At 49.5% G+C, this 18582-nt stretch overlaps 2 protein-coding genes across 4 annotated transcripts; one reads left to right on the top strand and one right to left on the bottom strand.

Annotated features, from left to right (window-relative positions):
- The first annotated feature begins 773 nt into the window (after positions 1-773).
- CA4 (carbonic anhydrase 4) lies at positions 774-16796 on the top strand. 3 transcript variants are annotated; one of them, XM_060203894.1, is made up of 10 exons: positions 774-792; positions 1241-1302; positions 1740-1872; positions 10669-10722; positions 12152-12307; positions 12837-12982; positions 13099-13197; positions 13448-13511; positions 13617-13783; positions 16255-16796. In XM_060203894.1, exons 1-10 carry the CDS (start codon positions 789-791, stop codon positions 16447-16449), a joined length of 1080 nt encoding a protein of 359 aa, XP_060059877.1. In that variant the 5' UTR covers positions 774-788; the 3' UTR covers positions 16450-16796. The 3 variants fall into 3 exon arrangements, with proteins under 3 accessions (XP_060059877.1, XP_060059878.1, XP_016040995.2); XM_060203895.1 differs by lacking the exon at positions 774-792 and having other exon boundaries at positions 1298-1410; XM_016185509.2 differs by lacking the exons at positions 774-792; positions 1241-1302 and adding an exon at positions 1397-1415.
- On the bottom strand, positions 14421-16113 carry LOC103108109 (ATP synthase subunit g, mitochondrial-like). Its single transcript, XM_060202480.1, has 2 exons — positions 16106-16113; positions 14421-14727 (listed from the first exon to the last, which is right to left on the bottom strand). The coding sequence occupies exons 1-2, from the start codon at positions 16111-16113 to the stop codon at positions 14421-14423; spliced, it is 315 nt and encodes a 104-aa protein (XP_060058463.1).
- Positions 16797-18582: the final 1786 nt, after the last annotated feature.

Genomic DNA, 18582 nt, shown 5'->3' with positions numbered 1-18582 from the left:
AAGGCCGCAGGGTGTGGAATCCTTCCTAGACTGTCATCAAGGCTGAAGATTGCATTCCTAAAGCCCATACAGACAATGGAGCCCCAAGCTTGAAGGGATCGCCCCCTCCCCTCAACCCCCTCTCTGTGGGATCAAAGCTGCTCCCTGAGGTTCTGTGATCCTGGGCCAGAAGGTGGGGAGGTGGTGTGTTGGAAAGTGGGGGCAGCAGGGACTCTGTAACCAAGGAGGAAGCCCCTTTGCTGGGACAGCTGGGGGGGCAGGGAGGCAGTCTTTAGAGGTCCCCAACCTAGGTTCAAAGGCTGGTGGTGGTGGCTGAGAGGTTGGCAACGGATGGGGAAGCGACTGGACTTGAAAACCGGGGTTTCCTGTTGATGGAGGGGGCCTACTGCCTGCTTCCCTGTCCCTTCCCCACCCCAGTCTGAGCTTCCTAATCTGCCACGGAAGCCCGGACCTCAGGTGCGAGGTTTCCCCAGCCACGAGGATTTTTAGAGGCACTGAGGGGGGCCGAGGGGTAGTCTCCCCTCTGTGGGGACCCCCAGGCCCATTCTGCCCAATGCTAGGGTTTCCTACATGACTGTACTCCTTCACGGGCGTTCCTTATCAGATTCTGGCGTTTTATGAACTAGGGGTCCATTCTGACCTTGATCTCTTCCTTTATCTCAAGGGTCTGGGGGATCTCAACAGAACCAAGCTTCTCCCTTCCGATTTTTTTTTTTTAAGCAGAAACAGAGATTGTCGGGGAGAGAGAAGGTGAATGGGATCACAGTATTGAAGCTTCCTTCAATGAGATGGGTGGGGATCAGGCTCGAACTTGCGTCATGAACATGGCAAAGCAACGCAGTGCATTATTTGAGTGAGCTAATTTGTCGGTCCCGAATTCTCAATAGAGTCCACGCAGTAACCCCCCGCTCACCAGCCCCCGACTCTGACCGTCACCACAAAAACTGGACATTAGGCGCAGCTTCCATATCTGTTGGAAGAGGGTCTTTGGTTTAATCAGAATCGAAGTTTAGAAACAGCTGCGAAACCCAGAGGAACCCTCCTTCTGGAGCCGCCACCTCGCACCCCTCAGCCCTGCCCACCGCAGGTTACCTCCACACGCACCCCCAGACCCCAGTCCTCCCCACGGCCCCAGGGCTTTTCCCGAGCCGCAGCGGTTGGCTAAAGATGATCCTGGGCAGGCGCGCCCGCCCGGCCCCGGACCTGGAGTGAGTCCAATATCCGCGCTGTCGCTGCCCAGGTCCTAACCCGACAGCAGGTGCTCGAGGGAGAGGAGAGGCGGCTCCCAGCCGGGAGACCAGGGTGGGTGAGGCTGCCCGGCGCCCTAGACTGAAGGTGGCTTGCTGGGGGAAGGGGGGAAGGCTGCTGGGGGTGAGGAGGGACCAAGGACTTCAGCTCGGGCTGCAGGAGGTGAGGTGAGGAGAGGGGAAGGGAGGGGAGGAGTAGAGAGGAGAGGTGATGGGGAAAGGAGGAGGAAGGGAGAGGAGTAAGGAGGGGAGCGGTGGAAAAGAGGAGAGGAGGAAGGGGAGGGGGAGGGGGAGAAGGGGAGGGGTGAGAAGAGGGAAGGGAAAAGGGCAGGGGAGGGAGAAGGGGGAAGGAAGGGGAGGGGAGAATGGAAGGGAGAGGAGGGGGGAAAGGGGAGGGGTAGGGAGGCTCCGCCAGGGGGAGGAGCGGTCCCCAGCTCCGGGGTGTCGGGGCTCCCTGACGTCGCGGCTCCGACGTGATAATAACCCCCGCAGGCATGCTGGCGGTACCCGCGGCGGCCTCCTGGGAGCGCGACCCCCAGCTCTGCGGCGCCTTCGCTCCCACGCACCATGCAGCTGCTTCTGGCGCTCCTGGCCCTCGCCGCCGCCCACCCCGCGGCCCGTGCAGGTGACTCGCCCCGCGCCCTGCGCCCCGCGCCCCGCGCCCCGCGCCCCTCCCTGACTGAGTGCGCGCCGGGGATCGGGGTCGCGGGCTCCGTGCGCTTGCCTGCAGTTCCTCTGGTGCGCGGGGCGCAGGGGCTCGGGCCTCCGCCCTCACCTCTGCGGGGAGGATGCTCCCCCGACCCGCCTTGAGGCATTTCTCGCACTTTCCGGCGTGGCACGCGCTTTCTGGTCCACCCCCGTCTGTCTGTCTGTCTGTCTGTCTGTCTGTCTGTCTGTCTGTCTGTCTGTCTGTCTGTCTGTCTGTCAGTGTGGTGCTGTCCATCCCGCCGAGACTCAGTGCTGGGCTGCTGCCCTTGCAAATCCCCCGGCCCCTGGCAGAGACAGCAGATGGGGTGTGGTGGTGCCCCGGGTCCCCGCTGCCAACCCTCCGTTCCCCGCCCCGGCCCCCGGCCCAGCCCCCAGCGCGGGACCGCACACCCGAGGTCCCGGGCGAGCCGGTCTTTCCGGCCGGGGTGATTTTCGTTTAAAGATTAATGGTGAAGCCGAGCTCTTAATTATTCGTCCAGGTGGGAGGTGGCGGGAGAGGCGTGTTAATATTTGATAAGACGTTGAAGGTCCTTGTAGTGGCTGGACACGGGGATCCGGGGGGTCACTTCTCTGGGACCCCCTGGGGCACCACGTCCTTTGGTGTAAGACCTTCCAGGGAGGTTGTCACCCGCCGGTCCTAGCACAGCGCTCCTTTGGATGGTTCTTGGGGTCCGCAGGGCCAGATCTCCTCTCCTGTGCCATTTGCTCTTCTCTCAGATTCCCGGAGTTGGGAAGTGAGGGTACCCTAGCAGTTGAGAGGAGGAGAGAGAACCCCTTGCAGGAGAGAATTGAGCCTGGTGGGCGAGGCGGGGTGGGTGGGAGGATGAAGAGGATCTTACAGCATCTTCCATTTCTTCGTAGGAGAGTTGAGAAAAGGCAGGCTGGAAAAAAAAAATGCGTGTGTACGATTCAATGATTATAATCCACTTAAGCCGCTGGATTTTAGTAAAAAGAGAAACTGCAATTATTTCATCTGCTTAGTAGATGTCTGACCTTGTGTAAGTCATTTAACCTGTTTAGTTTGTTTGGTATTTTTGCGTGAAGCAGAGATAATAATTCTGACTTAAGGTGCTGTTTCAAGGATTCAAATAAGATAAGGTGTGAGTGCCAGGTGCAGTGCCTCTGTGGCACTTGGAAGGCACTCCGTGAAGCAATGATTGTGATGACTGTCACTGTCTGGGCCAGCCAGCTAGGAATCTGTCAGTCCCACACCAGCCATGTGCCCCACGGACACCTGCCTTCCTCCACCCATTTTCTCTTTCTGGGCTCCTGAGGCTGTGGAGTGAGAGGCTGCACACAGAAGTCCTCAGAGCCTCTGCTGCCAGAAGAGAGGGGACAGGAGAGGCTCTCACTCCCTCTACCCCACCCCCCAAGCTCCAGACCCCTGGCCAAGAGTTGCAGCGACTTTGCCCAGGAAATACTTGGGATTTGCTGAGCTGTTTTTCAGTATTCCTCTCCTCCTCCTAGAGTGAGAGGGTGGGGTGAGCAAGGTCCAGCAGAGAGAATGTTTTCAGTCACCCCCAAAGAAAAGGGAGGGGAGGTTCTAGGGGGACAGTGACAGGCTGTCAGTGCTCTCACTCTATTTCTGGTCCTCTTGGGGGTGATGTGACAGAGGGCTGGTGGCTCCTTTCCTGAGCAAATCCTTCTGGGAAGGAGTCAAGGAGCTGGCTCATGATGCTGCCCCTACTTTTTTTTTTTTTTTTGAGAAAACCAGCCCCCAACCATCACTTGAGAATTTAAACTTGACCCCTGGCCTTATCCTCATCAACCTTATGTTTTCCTAGTTCCTGCCTTCTGAAAAGGGTAGTTACAAGAGCATTCAACTAAGCAGGTCAAAAGTCTCTTGTGATTAAGACAGTGGATCAGAGGTCACCACTACAAACTCAGGAGCCAGAGCAGGAAAGAGCAAATTCCTAAGGAATGTTCAGCCTGCATCAGATGGTCCTGGGTAGGCAGAGAGGCGGTTCAGCTCTTCAGAGCCTACTCGGAGAACTCTGGCTTATGCAAGGCTTCCCCTGACCTGGCAGGCTTCCAGCCCGGAGGGGTGTATGGAGTGGGGCAATCCACTATGGAGGCACGTTGAACCTTTGGAGCCTCTGAAGATGCAGACACAGAGAATTGTGACAAAGAGCCTATCATCACCCAAGTGATCTCCCAAGTATTGTCTCCTGGGGACATGAAATGCAGGACTGACAGGCAGGTGAAAGGGCTGCAGCTTCAGAGATCTGCTCACCTGCAGAGAGGGCCTGGATGCAAAGTGGCTGTTGTCTTGCAGCACCAACCCCCCTGGGCTGGGCTTTACCCCAGCCACAGCTCACAGGGACAACAGCTTTTTGGGCAGGGGGTAGCCTGTGCTGGGGCTACCCAGCTCTGGAAAATCAGCGGGGCAGGAGAAAGGCTTGTCCAGAGCTGGGAAGCTCCAAATCCTCAGGTGGTCCTGAGGGGCTCAGAGTGAGAGGTCTGCTTCCTATTCCATGGCCACTCCCTCACTTTTTCTGGCCCTTCCTCCTGGCCCCCTGCTGAAAACCTGGCCCACTCATTGTTTCCTCCCCACCCAGTCTGAATTCCAGGGACTCCGGGGGGGAGGTGGGTGTACTCAGTGGCCTCAGATTTAGGGAGAAGCTGTGCTTTTCTTAGGAATGTCCTCATCCCTGTTTATTTTCCAGCTCACTTCATTTCTCTTCTCTCTGCTCTTCCCTAGCTTTGACCATCTGCACACTTACAGGAGGCTTGAGGGAAGGGGGGGTATGGAGAGGGGAAAGACTTGTCAGGGACTTTGACAACTTCCAGGCTGCCTGGATTGCACTGTGATACCTCCATCCCCTTTTTAAATTTATTTTTTAATTTAATAGGACAGACAGGAATTGAGAGGGAAGGAGGAATGAGAGAGAGAGAGAGAGAATGAGAGAGAGAGAGACCTGCAGTGCTGTTTCACCAGCCAAGATGTTCCCCTCCTACAGGTGGGAACCAGGGGCTTGAACCTTTAACCATGATAGCATGTGTGCTTTACTGGGTACATCACCATCCAGCCCATCTTTTTTTCCCTTCCTCCCCTCGTTCTTTTTTTTTTTTTAATATTTATTTATTTATTCCTTTTTGTTGCCCTTGTTGTTTTATTGTTGTAGTTATTATTGCTGTTGTTATTGTCATAGTTGTTAGATAGGACAGAGAGAATTGGGGGGGGGCAGACAGAGATGAGGAGAGAAAGACATCTGCAGACCTGCTTCACCACTTGTGAAGCAACCCCCCTGCAGGTGGGGAGCCGGAGCCTCAAACTGGGATCCTTAACTGGTCCTTGTGCTTTGCAACACATGCACTTAACCCACTGCGCTACCGCCCGACTACCTTCTTCTTTCCTTTTTTTTTTTTTTTTCCTCCAGGGTTATTGCTGGGCTCGGTGCCTGCACCATGAATCCACCGCTCCTGGAGGCCACTTTTCCCCCTTTTTGTTGCCCTAGTTGTTGCAGCTTCGTTGCGGTTATTGCCATTGTTGACGTTGCTTTGTTGTTGGATAGGACAGAGAGAAATGGAGAGAGGAGGGGAAGACAGAGAGAAAGGGGAGAGAAAGATAGACACCTGCAGATCTGCTTCACCGCCCGTGAAGCGACTCCCCTGCAGGTGGGGAGCCGGGGGCTCGAACCGGGATGCTTACGATGGTCCCTGCGCTTTGCGCCACGTGCACTTAACCCACTGCACCACCGCCCGACTCCCTCTTCTTTCCTTCTAAGCTTTGTCACCTCTCAGTTAATTCTCCCACAGCCTGACCAGCTGAGTTCTAATTTATAGCTGATAAAATAAAAGCTCGGGAGTCAGGCGGTAGCGCAGTGGGTTAAGTGCACCTGGCTCAAAGCGTGAGGGCTGGCTTAAGGATCCTGGTTCCAGCCCCTGGCTCCCCACCTGCAGGGGAGTCGCTTCACAGGTGGTGAAGCAGGTCTGCAGGTGTCTATCTTTCTCTCCCCCTCTCTGTCTTCCCCTCCTCTCTCCATTTCTCTCTGTCCTATGTAACAACAACGACATCAATAAGTACAACAACAATGAAAAACAACAAGGGCAACAAAAGGGAAAATAAATAAATATTTAAAAAATCAAAGTTCACAGGAGTAGGGCGGTAGTATAGCGGGTTAAGTGCAGGTAGCCTGAAGCTCAAGGACTAGTGTAAGGATTCCGGTTGGAGCCCCTGGTCTCCACCTGCAGGGGAGTCACTTCACAAGCGGTGAAGCAGGTCTGCAGGTGTCTATCTTTCTCTCCCCCTCTCTGTCTTCCCCTCCTCTCTCCATTTCTCTCTGTCCTATCCAACAACGATGACATCAATAACAACAACAATAATAACTACAACAATAAAACAACAAGGGCAACAAAAGGGAATAAATAATAAAAAATCTTCAAAACAAAACAAAAGCTCAAAAGGATTGTCCTTAATCCACAGCTCCCAGGAAAATGAATTAGAATTCCTGCTCTGACACAAAAGCTTTGCTCACTGGCTGGCACACCTTTTTACAAATCAATAGAAGTTAACTTTTGTATGTGATACCAGGGGGTGAAACCAGGTTCTCATGCATCATAGTGTCATTGTGTGGTCTCCCTTATCCAATTTTTATTCTATATCTTTTTATTTACTTATTAATTTTTAATTTTTATTAATTTTAACCAGAGCATTGTTTATCTCTGGTATAAGGTGGTGCTGGGGATTGAACTTGGGACCTTTGGTGCCTCAGGCATGATAAATAGACCAGAACATCACTTTCACTTACTTTGTCATTTATGAGGGAAAGGATCAGACCTAGGGGTGCACTGTAGCTGCTGAATCATCTACCCAGCTATTAGACTTTATTTTTTTCTTTTACACACACACACACACACACACACACACACACACACACACACACATACACGGCAAGAGAGAGAGAGCAAGAAAGAAAGGAAAGAAGAAAGAAAGGAAGAAAGGAAGAAAACACAGAGTTCCTATACATCTTTTCTGCCCTGGAGATAGTATAGAAACCAATAGAGAAACTATTTGGTTGTTTTTATCATTTCATCGAGGTCTCTATCTTTCATCGAGGGGTTAACAGTTTACAGTATGGTTATTGACACATGGGTGCAGTTTCTCATCTCCCTTTGATAAGTATCTACACAGTTTCTTTATTGTTAACGTATTTCATTATTATTTGGGACTTTGTGATACAGACTGTTTCTGGAGATGCTAGTTCTATTGTTTCTAGGTAATGCTAGGGTTAAACCTTATTTATTTATTTATTTATTTTTAGATAGAGAGAGATTATAGTACCAAAAATATCCTTCAGTGTGATGGGGACTAATCTTGAACCTGAGTCTTGCACATGGAAAAGCAGTGCACTATCCAAGTGAGCTGTTTTGCCAAAACTAAACTTTAAAAAATATTCATTATTTATTTTTTATTGGGTAGAGACAGAAAGAAATTGCAAGGGGAATGTGGAGATAGAAAGGGAAAGAGACAGGCAGGGGTAGATAGCATAATGGTTATGCAAAGAGACTCTCATGCCTGAGGCTCCAAAGGTCCCAGGTTCAATCCCCTGCACCACCATAAGCCAGAGCTGAGCAGTGCTCTGGTTAAAAAAAAAGAGAGAGAGAGAGAGAAAGAAAGGGAAAGAGACAGAGAGATACCTGCAGCCCTGCTTCAACACCTGAAGATGGGGACCTGGGTAAACCCCAGGTCCTTACACACTGTAATGTGTGTGTTTAGCCCGATGAGCCACTGCTGGTTCCATCTAAGCTGAGTTTTTAATGAGAGAAAGAGAATCCTGCTATGCCACGTATGATGTGCTATTTAATTTTGTCTTCTTTGTTGTATGGTGTCAGGGAGGAGCCTGGAGTCTCACGTGTGCAAGGGCTGCACTCTACCGATGAACAGCCTCCCTGATTGCAGAGCCAGTATTAGAATCTGAGTCTGACTAGTCCCAAAGATCAGGATGACAAGGTGGTGGCACGGGGGGGGGGGGGGGGGGGAAGCCTAGCTGCTTTCCTGCCTATTCGCTGTAAGACTTTAGCCAAGAATGGGTCTTAATAATACAAGAAGGCAGGTTCCAAGAGCAGGGCTTGAATAATCTCTATCATCCTGGATCAGGTCTGGGAAGGCTGCCAGGCTGAACCTGGCTCTGCTGTCCCTGGAGAGGAGGCTGAACCCTCCTTTATCTTCCTGTCTCTCATTAGAGACTCCCTTTCAGATTTGGGGCAGGTTCCAAAGAAGGAAGGGGAGGCTAGTGAGCAACTTACTGAAAGTGTGTGCACACACACACACACACACACACACACCAGTAAAGTAAATAACATCTGAGGGGCCCAGAGGGGCTGTTTTGTGTGTGAGTGTTTGTGTGTGTGTCCTGCCCTGCCCTGGCTGAGGCATAGGGACCTGAGCAAAGTGATGGCCAGTTGATCAGTCATGGGGGTCATGGGTCAGGGAAAACAGGACTCTATCTATGGCTTTTATCACCTCTGTCCCCTATTCTTGCTTCTTCCTCCTCCCCCCTGCCCTTAGCCCCTCCCCCCCTCCACCCACCCCGTGCAGCTCTGGCTTATGGTAGTGCTAGAGACTGAATTTGGGATCTTTGGTGCCTCAGGCATGAAAGTCTTTTTGCATAACTACTATGCTATCAACCCTATACCTTTATCTCTCCCTCTCAAAACAATATTTAATGAGAGAGAAGGAGAGAGGTAGCAGAGCACTGCTTTGACATACTTGGTGTCAAGGATTGACCATAGAGCTTCATGAATGCAAGTCCTGTGCTCTGTTCACTGAGCCATCTCCCTGCCACTACATTTTCTTCCCGAGTTGTGTATGGGTGGTTGGGGATGTCGAGGGGATGACCAGGTGTGGGGCCTTGTGAAAGAATTCACAACAAGCAGAGTGTGAAAAGGGACAAAATGGTTTTTATTGAAAATATACTCACCAGAGAGGTACAGCAGACAGAAGACAAAGATAAGCCAATTACAAAGAGGCAGTGAAAACTTGGTGTTAATATAGGAATCTTATTGCTGTCATAGTGGAATTTTTCATTTACGTTTGCTTCTGATTTATTTTGTAATTCATTTGTCCTATGATGACTACTTTCTCCTTTTTTTTTTTTTTAAAGATGCGTGTATATTTGTTAGTGAGTGGGGGGGGGGGAAGAGCCAGAGCATCATTCTGAGACCTGTGCTGTTGGGATCAAAACCAGGGTGTCATGTCTGATAGTCCAACTCTACATCACTGTGCCACCTTCTGGGATGAAAAGAAATCTTCCATTTTCTTTTCTTCTTATTATTTTTTATTTTTATTTTTTTATATTTTATTTATTTTTTATTTTTTTATTTAAGAAAGGATTAATTAACAAAACCATAGGGTAGGAGGGGTACAACTCCACACAATTCCCACCGCCAAATCTCCATATCCCACCCCCTCCCCAGTAGCTTTCCCATTCTCTATTCCTCTGGGAGCATGGACCCAGGGTCATTGAGGGTTGCAGAAGGTAGAAGGTCTGGCTTCTGTAATTGCTTCCCCGCTGAACATTATTTTTTATTTTTAATATTTATTTATTCCCTTTTTGTTGCCCTTATTGTTTTATCATTATAATTACTGTTGTTGTTATTGAAGTCGTTGGATAGGATAGAGAGAAGTGGAGAGAGGAGGGAAAACAGAGAGGGGGAGAGAAAGACAGACACCTGCAGACCTGCTTCACTTCCTGTGAAGCGACTCCCCTGCAGGTGGGGAGCCAGGGGCTGAACCCGGATCCTTACTCTAGTGCTTGCACTTTGAGCCATGTGCGCTTAACCCACTGCTCCCCCCCCTTTTTTTAAACAAGCTTTATAGAGGGGTTAGGCAATGACACTTATGGTAGAGTGCACATGTTACAATGTGTGAGAACCCAGGTTCAAGTCCCCAGTCCCCACCTGCAGGGGGAAAACTTGATGAGTAGTGAAGCAGCATGGAAAGTGTCTCTCTTTTCCTCTGTCTTCCCTTTCTCTCTATTTCTTTCTTTCTTTTTTAAAAATTTATTTATTCCCAGGGAGTTGGGCGGTAGCACAGTGGGTTAAGCATACGTGACACAAAGTGCAAGGACTGGCGAAAGGATCCCAGCTCAAGCCCCCGGCTCCCCACCTGCAGGGGCGTCGCTTTACAAGCAGTGAAGCAGGTCTGCAGGTGTCTATCTTTCTCTCTCCCTCTCTGTCTTCCCCATCTCTCTCGGTCCTATCCAACAATGATGACATCAACAACAACAACAATAATAACTACAACAACAACAAGGGCAATAAAAGGGAAAATAAATAATAATAATAATAATAAAGATTCACATCAGACTTTAAAAAAATTATTTATTCCCTTTTTTTTGCCCTTGTTCTTTATTGTTGTTGTTATTGATGTCGTCATTGTTGGATAGAACAGACAGAAATGGAGATATGAGAGGTAGACAGAGAGGGGGAGAGAAAGACAGAAACCTGAAGACCTGCTTCACCGCTTGTGAAGCGACTCCCTGCAGGTGGGGAGCCAGGGTTTCAAACAGGGATCTTTACTCTGGTCCTTGCACTTCGCGCCACCTGTGCTTAACCCACTGAGTTATCGCCTAACTCTCTCTCTCTATTTCTATTAAATGAATGAATGAATGAATGAATGAATGAATGCATGAATGAATATAGAAGCCCCGTTGAGAATGTTGTGTGTGTATAAACACTAACACCCACATTCCCCTTCTCTCTGTTCCAGCATCAAACTGGTGCTACCAGATTCAACTCAAGTCCTCCAACATCACCTGCCTAGGTGAGTACAGTGAGTCTTGCACTGTGGAGAAAGCATTGAATTCTCAAGCATGAGGTCCTGAGTTCTATCCCTGGCATCTCATCTGCCAGGGTGATGCTCTGGTTCTCTCTCCCTTCTTTCTTTTGTGTTAGTGAATAAGTAAATCTAGAGACACAGGCAGAAAGAGAGAAAGAAAAAAGAGAAAGAAGGAAAGGAAGAAAGAAAGAGTGAGCAAGAAGGAAAAAAGAAAGAGAAATAAAATGAAATGGAAATTTAAAAAAGGTGAGAAGGGATGGGGGTCATGATGGCTTGCAAGCAGGTGTCAGCTTCTAATACTAACACAAACATGCTCACAAAGAGGCTCACACACACGCTCACACACATTCACATACTCTCCTTGGTGCTCAAGGAACAGGTACTGCAGTGTGACCTTTCTTTACCTCTTGTCATCATTAGTGACAGGGAGAAGATAAGTCCCTCTGTGAAACAGATTAGCAGCAACATCAAAGGGAGAAATGCACTTTATCTCTTATTTTATTTTTTAAATATTTATTTATTTATTCATTTTTGTTGCCCTTGTTTTATTGTTGTAGTTATTATTGTTGTTGTTATTGATGTTGTTGTTGTTAGATAGGACAGAGAGAAATGGAGAGAGGAGGGGAAGACAGTGAGGGGGAGAGAAAGATAGACACCTGCAGACCTGCTTCACCGCCTGTGAAGCAACACTCCTGCAGGTGGGGAGCTAGGGGCTTGAACCGGGATCTTTACGCTGGTTTTTGTGCTTTGTGCCATGTGCACTTAACCCGCTGTGCTACCACCTGACTCCCACTTTATCTCTTTTTTATAACTCTGTCAGAGTGACAGCCCAGCAGATGGGCCTGGGCGGTCATCCTCCCCATCTTTCATCCCCATGTTGATCAATTTCCTTGCAGTCTGCCTCCTTCCTGCCCCTGCCTGTCTAAGCAACAGGACAGTGACACCCTTGGGAACCAGGCTTCTTTGCGGTTACATCCCTGTTTCAGTCCCGTGAAGGTGTCATCTCCTGGGGACTCCCTATTGCAACACCTGAGTGCTTTCCCATTCACCTTTGCACTCTTAACACCTTCCAGGAAGCAGGTTCTCACAGTAGTGCCTTCACTGCCCAGCATCAGGACTCTGTCCCCCACCCTGGAGTTGGTCACCTGTTTCCAGTCCACCCATCACCAGAGCCAGGACTGCTAATCCCAGTAACTTTCCTTGTGTGTGAGAGAGAAAGAGATAGGGGGAGGGGAGAGAACCTGAGGAGGGAGGTGGAGGGGGAGAGGACAGAATTTGGCAGCACAAATCGGCCATCCATCTCTGGACCTTGGAGTTTGCCTGGATGCTCTGGCCTGACATCAGTGGGGTGAGGAGGCCATGCCCCTGCACCAGGTACCCCTGACTCTTCAACCTGGCTTCCTTCCCCACTCAGGGCCTGCCGACTGGGAGGGTGACTGCAAAAAGGATAATCAGTCCCCCATCAACATCGACACCTCCAAGGCAGTGTTTAACCAAAGCCTGACACCCTTCTCTTTCTCTGACTACCACAAGAAAAAAAACTGGAGTGTGAAAAACAATGGACACTCAGGTCGGTCTCTGTGGGCTAGAGAAAGGCCCAGGGGAGGCAGGCAGGGCACCCTGAGAGGAGGTGGTGCGGGAGGCTGTGTCAGGCCTGAGCCCCATTGCTGAGGAGCTGCCAGAGTTCCAGCTTTAAGTAGGAGGGGTTGGGTGGGAGACTTCTGACTAGTCAGAATTTCTGACTAGCCATATTTTCAAGTCACTCATGGAGTGGGAGGGAGCAAGGCCTTCTTAGAAGAAGGAACGGCAAGTACAAAGGTAGGCGCTAAGCTAATGAGAGGCGAAGAGAGGCCGGACCATGCCTAGGTCAGGGGACGAGGCGGGGGTCCAGGGATCCTGAGGACACAGGGTGAACTGCTTGCTTAGAAGAGGAGGGGTGTGCAGAGGGAGAAGCAGGCAGGCAAAATAATGGAAGGGCCAAAGAAAGGGGGGTTCCACTCCTTCTGAAAGTGCTTCCACCCAATCCTCTCCTCTCTGGGTGGCTCTGGGGGGGCAGCTGGGGGAGATGGGTGTGAGGAGTCTGCCCTCCCTCCCCCCAGTGGTAGTATTGCTGGAAAATGAGCCCTTGATTGCGGAGGGAGGACTGAGCTCAAAGTACCAGGCCACACAGCTGCACCTGCACTGGTCCAAGAAGCTGAATAACGGCTCAGAGCACAGCATCGACAATAAGCACTTTGCCATGGAGGTGAGGGGCTCCTCCTGGGTCACTTGGTGCTTTGATTGAATTGTGTGTGTCCCTGGACAAGAGGTGTGATCCAGCTTCCTCACGGGTGCTCTGTCCCTCTCTCACACCCCCGCCAGATGCACATAGTCCATGAGAAGGAGAAAGGGTCATCAAAAAGCGAGAAGGCGTCCGGAAATGCCAATGATGAGATTGCTGTGCTGGCCTTCCTGGTGGAGGTGGGATCCCCATTCACTGTGCTTCCCAGGGAGCCTGAGATCCAGAGGCCTGGGCTCTCAGTGCTTCAGAAGGGAACTGGGAGGCCCTGACTTCTCTTCTTTCTCAGAGACTTGTATATTCTTTTGGGTAGCAGAGGGAGAACCTCTCAGTCTCAGTTCTAGAAGCTCCCTGCTCTCCTCACCCCAGATCAGGGACAGTGAACTGGGGCTCCTTCTAGTACCTACTAAGTCCTCTACCTTCTTGTTCCAGGCTGGATCCAATAACGATGGTTTCCAAGCCCTGGTGGATGCCTTGTCCGAGATTCCCAAACCTGGTGAGTCAAGGGGAGGAGACTTCTTCCTGCAGAAGAGCTGGGTGTTTGGGTAGTTTGACTTTCAGAATGAGATGTATAAGGGAAGTATCTCCCCCCCCCCCCCAGGACTGAGCACCAAGTTGAAAGAGAGCATCAGCCTGTTTGACCTGATCCCAGAGGAGGAGAAACTGAAGGAGTATTTCCGTTACATGGGCTCACTCACCACCCCGGGCTGTGAGGAGAAGGTTGTCTGGACTGTGTTTGAGAAACGAATTGAACTCAGCGAGAAGCAGGTACCCAGAACCCAGCAGAAGAAATAGTTGTCTCCCCCTCCAACTCTCCCCCACTACCACACACCATACAAACACACACACACACACACACACACACACACACACACACACACACACACACACACACACTGCCTGAACTCTCCTGGGAAACCATCTGTTTGGATCCTTCAAGGCTGGGGGTGGGGTGGGGGTAGGGGTGGGGAGAACCCCAGGTGGCTGAGGTATGTGGGTTGAATCTGCAAATACTCCATAGGAGAGTGAGGCAGCAAACTTCTGGTCTCTTTCCTTCCTTGATGGAAGGTCAGAAGGTGGCAGGCTGGTCAGAGAAGGTAGGAATTGACTAGCTGTGGGCAGGGAGCCAGTGCCCTAGGCAGGGGGACCAGCACAGGGGTGGGCCTGGGGCAGGCCAGAAATAGCTGAGAGAGGCTCAGTGTAGCCTCAGGAGAATAGTTCATTCGTTCAACAAATGATAATCATAGACTTTTATTATATATACGTGTATATGTATATATTTACTTATTTATTTATTTATTGAGTTTGACATTGCCTTATTTTATTCAGATACCAGTTTAGTCACACATGGCCCAGGAACACTTAAATAAGAAAGCAAATATAACCAGATGTTAAAGATTGGTCTTCAAACATTATAGCCAATGAGGCCACACTTGCCTATGATCTTGACAACATAAAACTCCATCCACACCTCTGTGGCCACCAAACCATTCAGCACAGCTTCCTTAACTGTGATATGTTTGAAACTACCCACTTTTTTTTCTCCCCAAGTTCTGAATAGTGTAGGGATTTCAGCAGGGCTTGGCTTTGGAGGAACTAGCTCAACCTTGGCAGACTGCCAAAATGTGGCCCATGAAGGCTTTGAGTAAGTCAATGCAGCATTCAGCAGCATCAGGGCCTTTTTGGTGAGGTTATGGACAAATTGGGCTGGCCTTTTTATTTTAAAAGATGTATTTATGCAAAAGATTTTCATGCCTGAGGCTCCAAAGTCCCAGGTTCAATCCCCCACACCACCATAAATAAGTCTGAACTCTGCAGTGCTCTGGTAAAATAAATAAAAGAATTTGGGACTCAGGAGGTAGTTCAGAGGGTTAAGCTCATGTGGTGTTAAGCTCAAGGACTGGTGGAAGGATCTGTGTTCGAGCCCCCGGCTCCCCACCTGCAGGGGATTCACTTCACAGGTGGTGAAGCAGGTCTGCAGGTGTCTGTTTTTCTCTCCCCCTCTCTGTCTTCCCCTCCTCTCTCCATTTCTCTCTGTCCTATCTAACAATGAAGACATCAATAACAACAACAATAACTATAACAATAAAAAAAAACAAGGGCAACAAAAGGAAATAAATTAATATTTAAAAAATTATTAATGGCAGATGAAGAGTGGGAGAGAGAGAAGCAGAGCATCTCTCTGGCACATGCAATGTTGGGGACTGAACTCTGGACCTCTTGCTTAAGAGTCCAACATTTTATCCACTGTGCTACTCTGGGTTGCAGTACTCAGAGCCTCATGACACTCCAGACTGTGGGGCTGTGGCAGTGATCCAGTAGGTCCCAGATCCCTGCCTGCACGGAGCTTCCATTTCAGAGTAGTCGTTCTCAAGGAGTTGTCCCTGACTCAGTAATGTCAGCATCATTTGCAAACTCTCTAGACATTCTAATTCTCAGGATTCCTTTTAGACCTGCTGAAGTCAGAAACACTGGAGATGGGCTCTGGCAACCTAGGGTCCTCCCAAGTCCCCCCAGGAGGTGCTATTTGCACACTCAAATTTGAGAACAGAAGCTGAGCCCCCACTAGTGTTGAGCACTGTCAATCTTTCATTCTTTTTTTAAAAAATTTTTAAATTTTTATTTAAAATTTTTTTTATTTACTTATTTTCCCTTTTGTTGCCATTGTTTTTTGTTGTTGTTGTTGTTGTTGTTGTAGTTATTGTTGTTGTTATTGATGTCATCATTGTTAGATAGGATAGAGAGAAATGGAGAGAGGAGGGGAAGACAGAGAGGGGGAGAGACAGACAGACACCTGCAGACCTGCTTCACTGCTTGTGAAGCGACTCCCCTGCAGGTGGGGAGCCGGGGGCTTGAACCGGGATACTTATCCCATCCTTGCACTTTGCACCACCTGCGCTTAACCGCTCTGCTACCACCCAACCCTCCTTTTTTTAAAAATTTTTTTATTTTTTACCAGAACATTACTTGGCTTTGGCTTATGGTGGTGTGGGGGATTGAACCTGGGACCTAGGAGCCTGCTCAAGCATGAGAGTCTTTTTGCATAGCCACTATGCTATCTACCCCCGCCCTAAATCTCTCATTATTTACATCTGCATGGAAACCTGAGAGGTGGAGAATCTGACCTTCTTTTCTGCTGAGGGCTCAGAGAGGCCAGATGACTGTCATGAAGCCACATAGGGAGTATAGGTCTACCTGCTGCCTGCCTCTTCACTGATCCCTGCCTGTCCCTTCTGCAGATTTTTGCATTCTCTGAGAAGTTGTTCTTCGATGATCAGATGCAAGTGGATATGACAGAAAATGTCAGGCCTGTGCAGCCCCTGGGGAAGCGCACAGTGTTCAAGTCCCAGGCCTCCGGGCGGCTGTCGCCCTTGCCGTTGTCCACCCTGCTGGTCCCCACATTAACTTTCCTGGCAGCTGGCTTCCTCCAGTGATGGCTTACTCTGGACACTACATCTGACCACTGCCCTTCTGGGGCCTGGACTGTGATTCCTTTAATTTCCCAGGTTGATATTTGGTGATGATTAAAATGTGGATATATTTTTGGATAAAAAGTTTTCCTGGGGGGGGGCGGGTGGTGGCGCACCTGGTTGAGCTCACATATTACAGTACACAAGGACCGGGGTTCGAGCCCCCAGTCCCCACCTGCAGGGGGAAAGCTTTGCAAGTGGTGAAGCAGTGCTACAGGTGTCTCTCTGTCTCTCTCCCTGTCTATCTCCCCTCCTCCTCTCAATTTCTGGCTGTTTCTATCCAATAAATAAATAAATAAAGATAATAAATTTTTTAAAAAAAAATTTTTCCTGGTCTCTTTTTATTCCCACCATTGCCCCTAGTCTGTTTCTCTTAACAGCCGAAGACCTATTTCAGGGTAGAGGCCTTAACACCTGGAGATTTCTTCCAGGCAGGGGCAGCCAGGCACCCCCCACACCCTGCTTTGTGAATCTCCCTGTCAACATCATACTTGAAAGATGCTGAAAACACCACACTCCACACCAGAGTGAAAGCCAGAGAATTTCCAGTTCTGCCTCTTCTGTTTGTGACAGGGGAGTCTGAGGCTAAGAAAGGAGAAGAGACTGGGCAGAGGTGGAGTCCACTGAGACCCTAGCCCCATGCTTTCTCCTCTGGCCTGGGGTCCAGTGTGCACCCATCCTAGGCAAGATGGGAGATGGAGGGAGTCGGGCAGTAGTGCAGAGGGTTAAGCTCACATAGCGCGAAGTGCAAGGACCAGCATAAGGATTCTGGTTCGAGCCCTCAGCTCCCCACCTGCAGGGTAGTCTCTTCACAGGCGGTGAAGCAGGTCTCTCTTTCTCTCCCCACTCTGTCTTCCCCTCCTCTCTCTGTCCTATTTAACAACGACATCAATAACAACAGCAATAATAGCTACAAAAAAAAAAGGGCAACAAGAGGGAAAATAAATTTAAAAAATATACCCTATGGATTTGTTAATTTATCCTTTCTTAAATATAAATAAATAAATAAATAAAATACATTTAAAAAAAAAAGATGGGAGATGGAGGCCATTCGTGTGCTCAGATGTTTCTTAAGTGTCTGTGTTCTAGCGATGGAGGTATGACAAGGGAATAAGACAGAGAAAGGGGCCTGCCCTCCTAGAATCCACAGTCTAGAGGGAGCCATACTAGTGCTATGGGACCTTTGTGTATTATCTCAGAAGGCTGCAAGTTCCATGGAGAAAGCAAAGCTCATGGGGGGAGGGAAGTGAGGAAGCCTCAGCAGGAAGGGGCATCCGGAAGAGTTGAAGGAGGCCAGCGAGGGAGGCCATCTGGAGGCCAACAAAAGACCAGGCTTGGAGGGGAGGGCCATTTGGAGGAACAGCAGGCAGGCTAGTGAGGACTGACAGGAGGGAAGGGGGAAAGTTAGAGTAGCCAAAGGAGAGGGACAGGGTGTGTGTGGATATTACAAACTCTCTAGGGATACTGGGAGCCCTTTGGGGTGGGACTGCAGGGATGAAAAGCACAGAGCCCATCCCCCCACCTGCAGGGGGAAAGCTTCACAAGCGGTGAAGCAGATCTGCAGGTGTCTCTCTGTCTCTCTCCCTCTCTAGAGCCTCCTCCCCTCTCAATTTTTCTCTCTCTATCCAATAATATATAAGTAAAATAATTTTTAAAAAAAGAAAAAGAAAAGCACAGAGGCCCTTGTGCTGCTGCAAGGGTTCAGGAATGAATGAAGAGGGCCTGGGGAGACAGCATAAAGGTTCTGCAAAAGACTTCCATGCCTAAGACTCTGAAGACCCAGGTTGAATTCCCAGCACCACCATAAGCCAGAGCTGAGCAGTGCTCTGGTCTCTCTATCTCTCTCCCATAAATTAATTAATTAGAACTAAAAAATAGTTGAGTGAGAGGAAGATGAGTCGGGAATTGCAAATTCAAGGATCTTAGTCCCTCTTGTTAACTTGGTGTTATACCCACCCCCATCTTGCCTCTCCCCATCCCTCATGATAGGGCTCTGCATGTTTTTTTTTCTCTTTCTTTGACCCAAGAAGGGGTTGAGACAAGAAGGGAGACAGATTCTGAGTGGGAGGGCCCGGCAAGACAAAAGAAAAAGAAATA

The sequence above is a fragment of the Erinaceus europaeus genome, chromosome 12 (genome assembly GCF_950295315.1).
Source record: "Erinaceus europaeus chromosome 12, mEriEur2.1, whole genome shotgun sequence".
NCBI classification, from domain to species: Eukaryota; Metazoa; Chordata; class Mammalia; order Eulipotyphla; family Erinaceidae; genus Erinaceus; species Erinaceus europaeus.
Note: the sequence above shows the minus strand (reverse complement) of the source record. Positions and strands in the feature narration are given on the sequence as shown.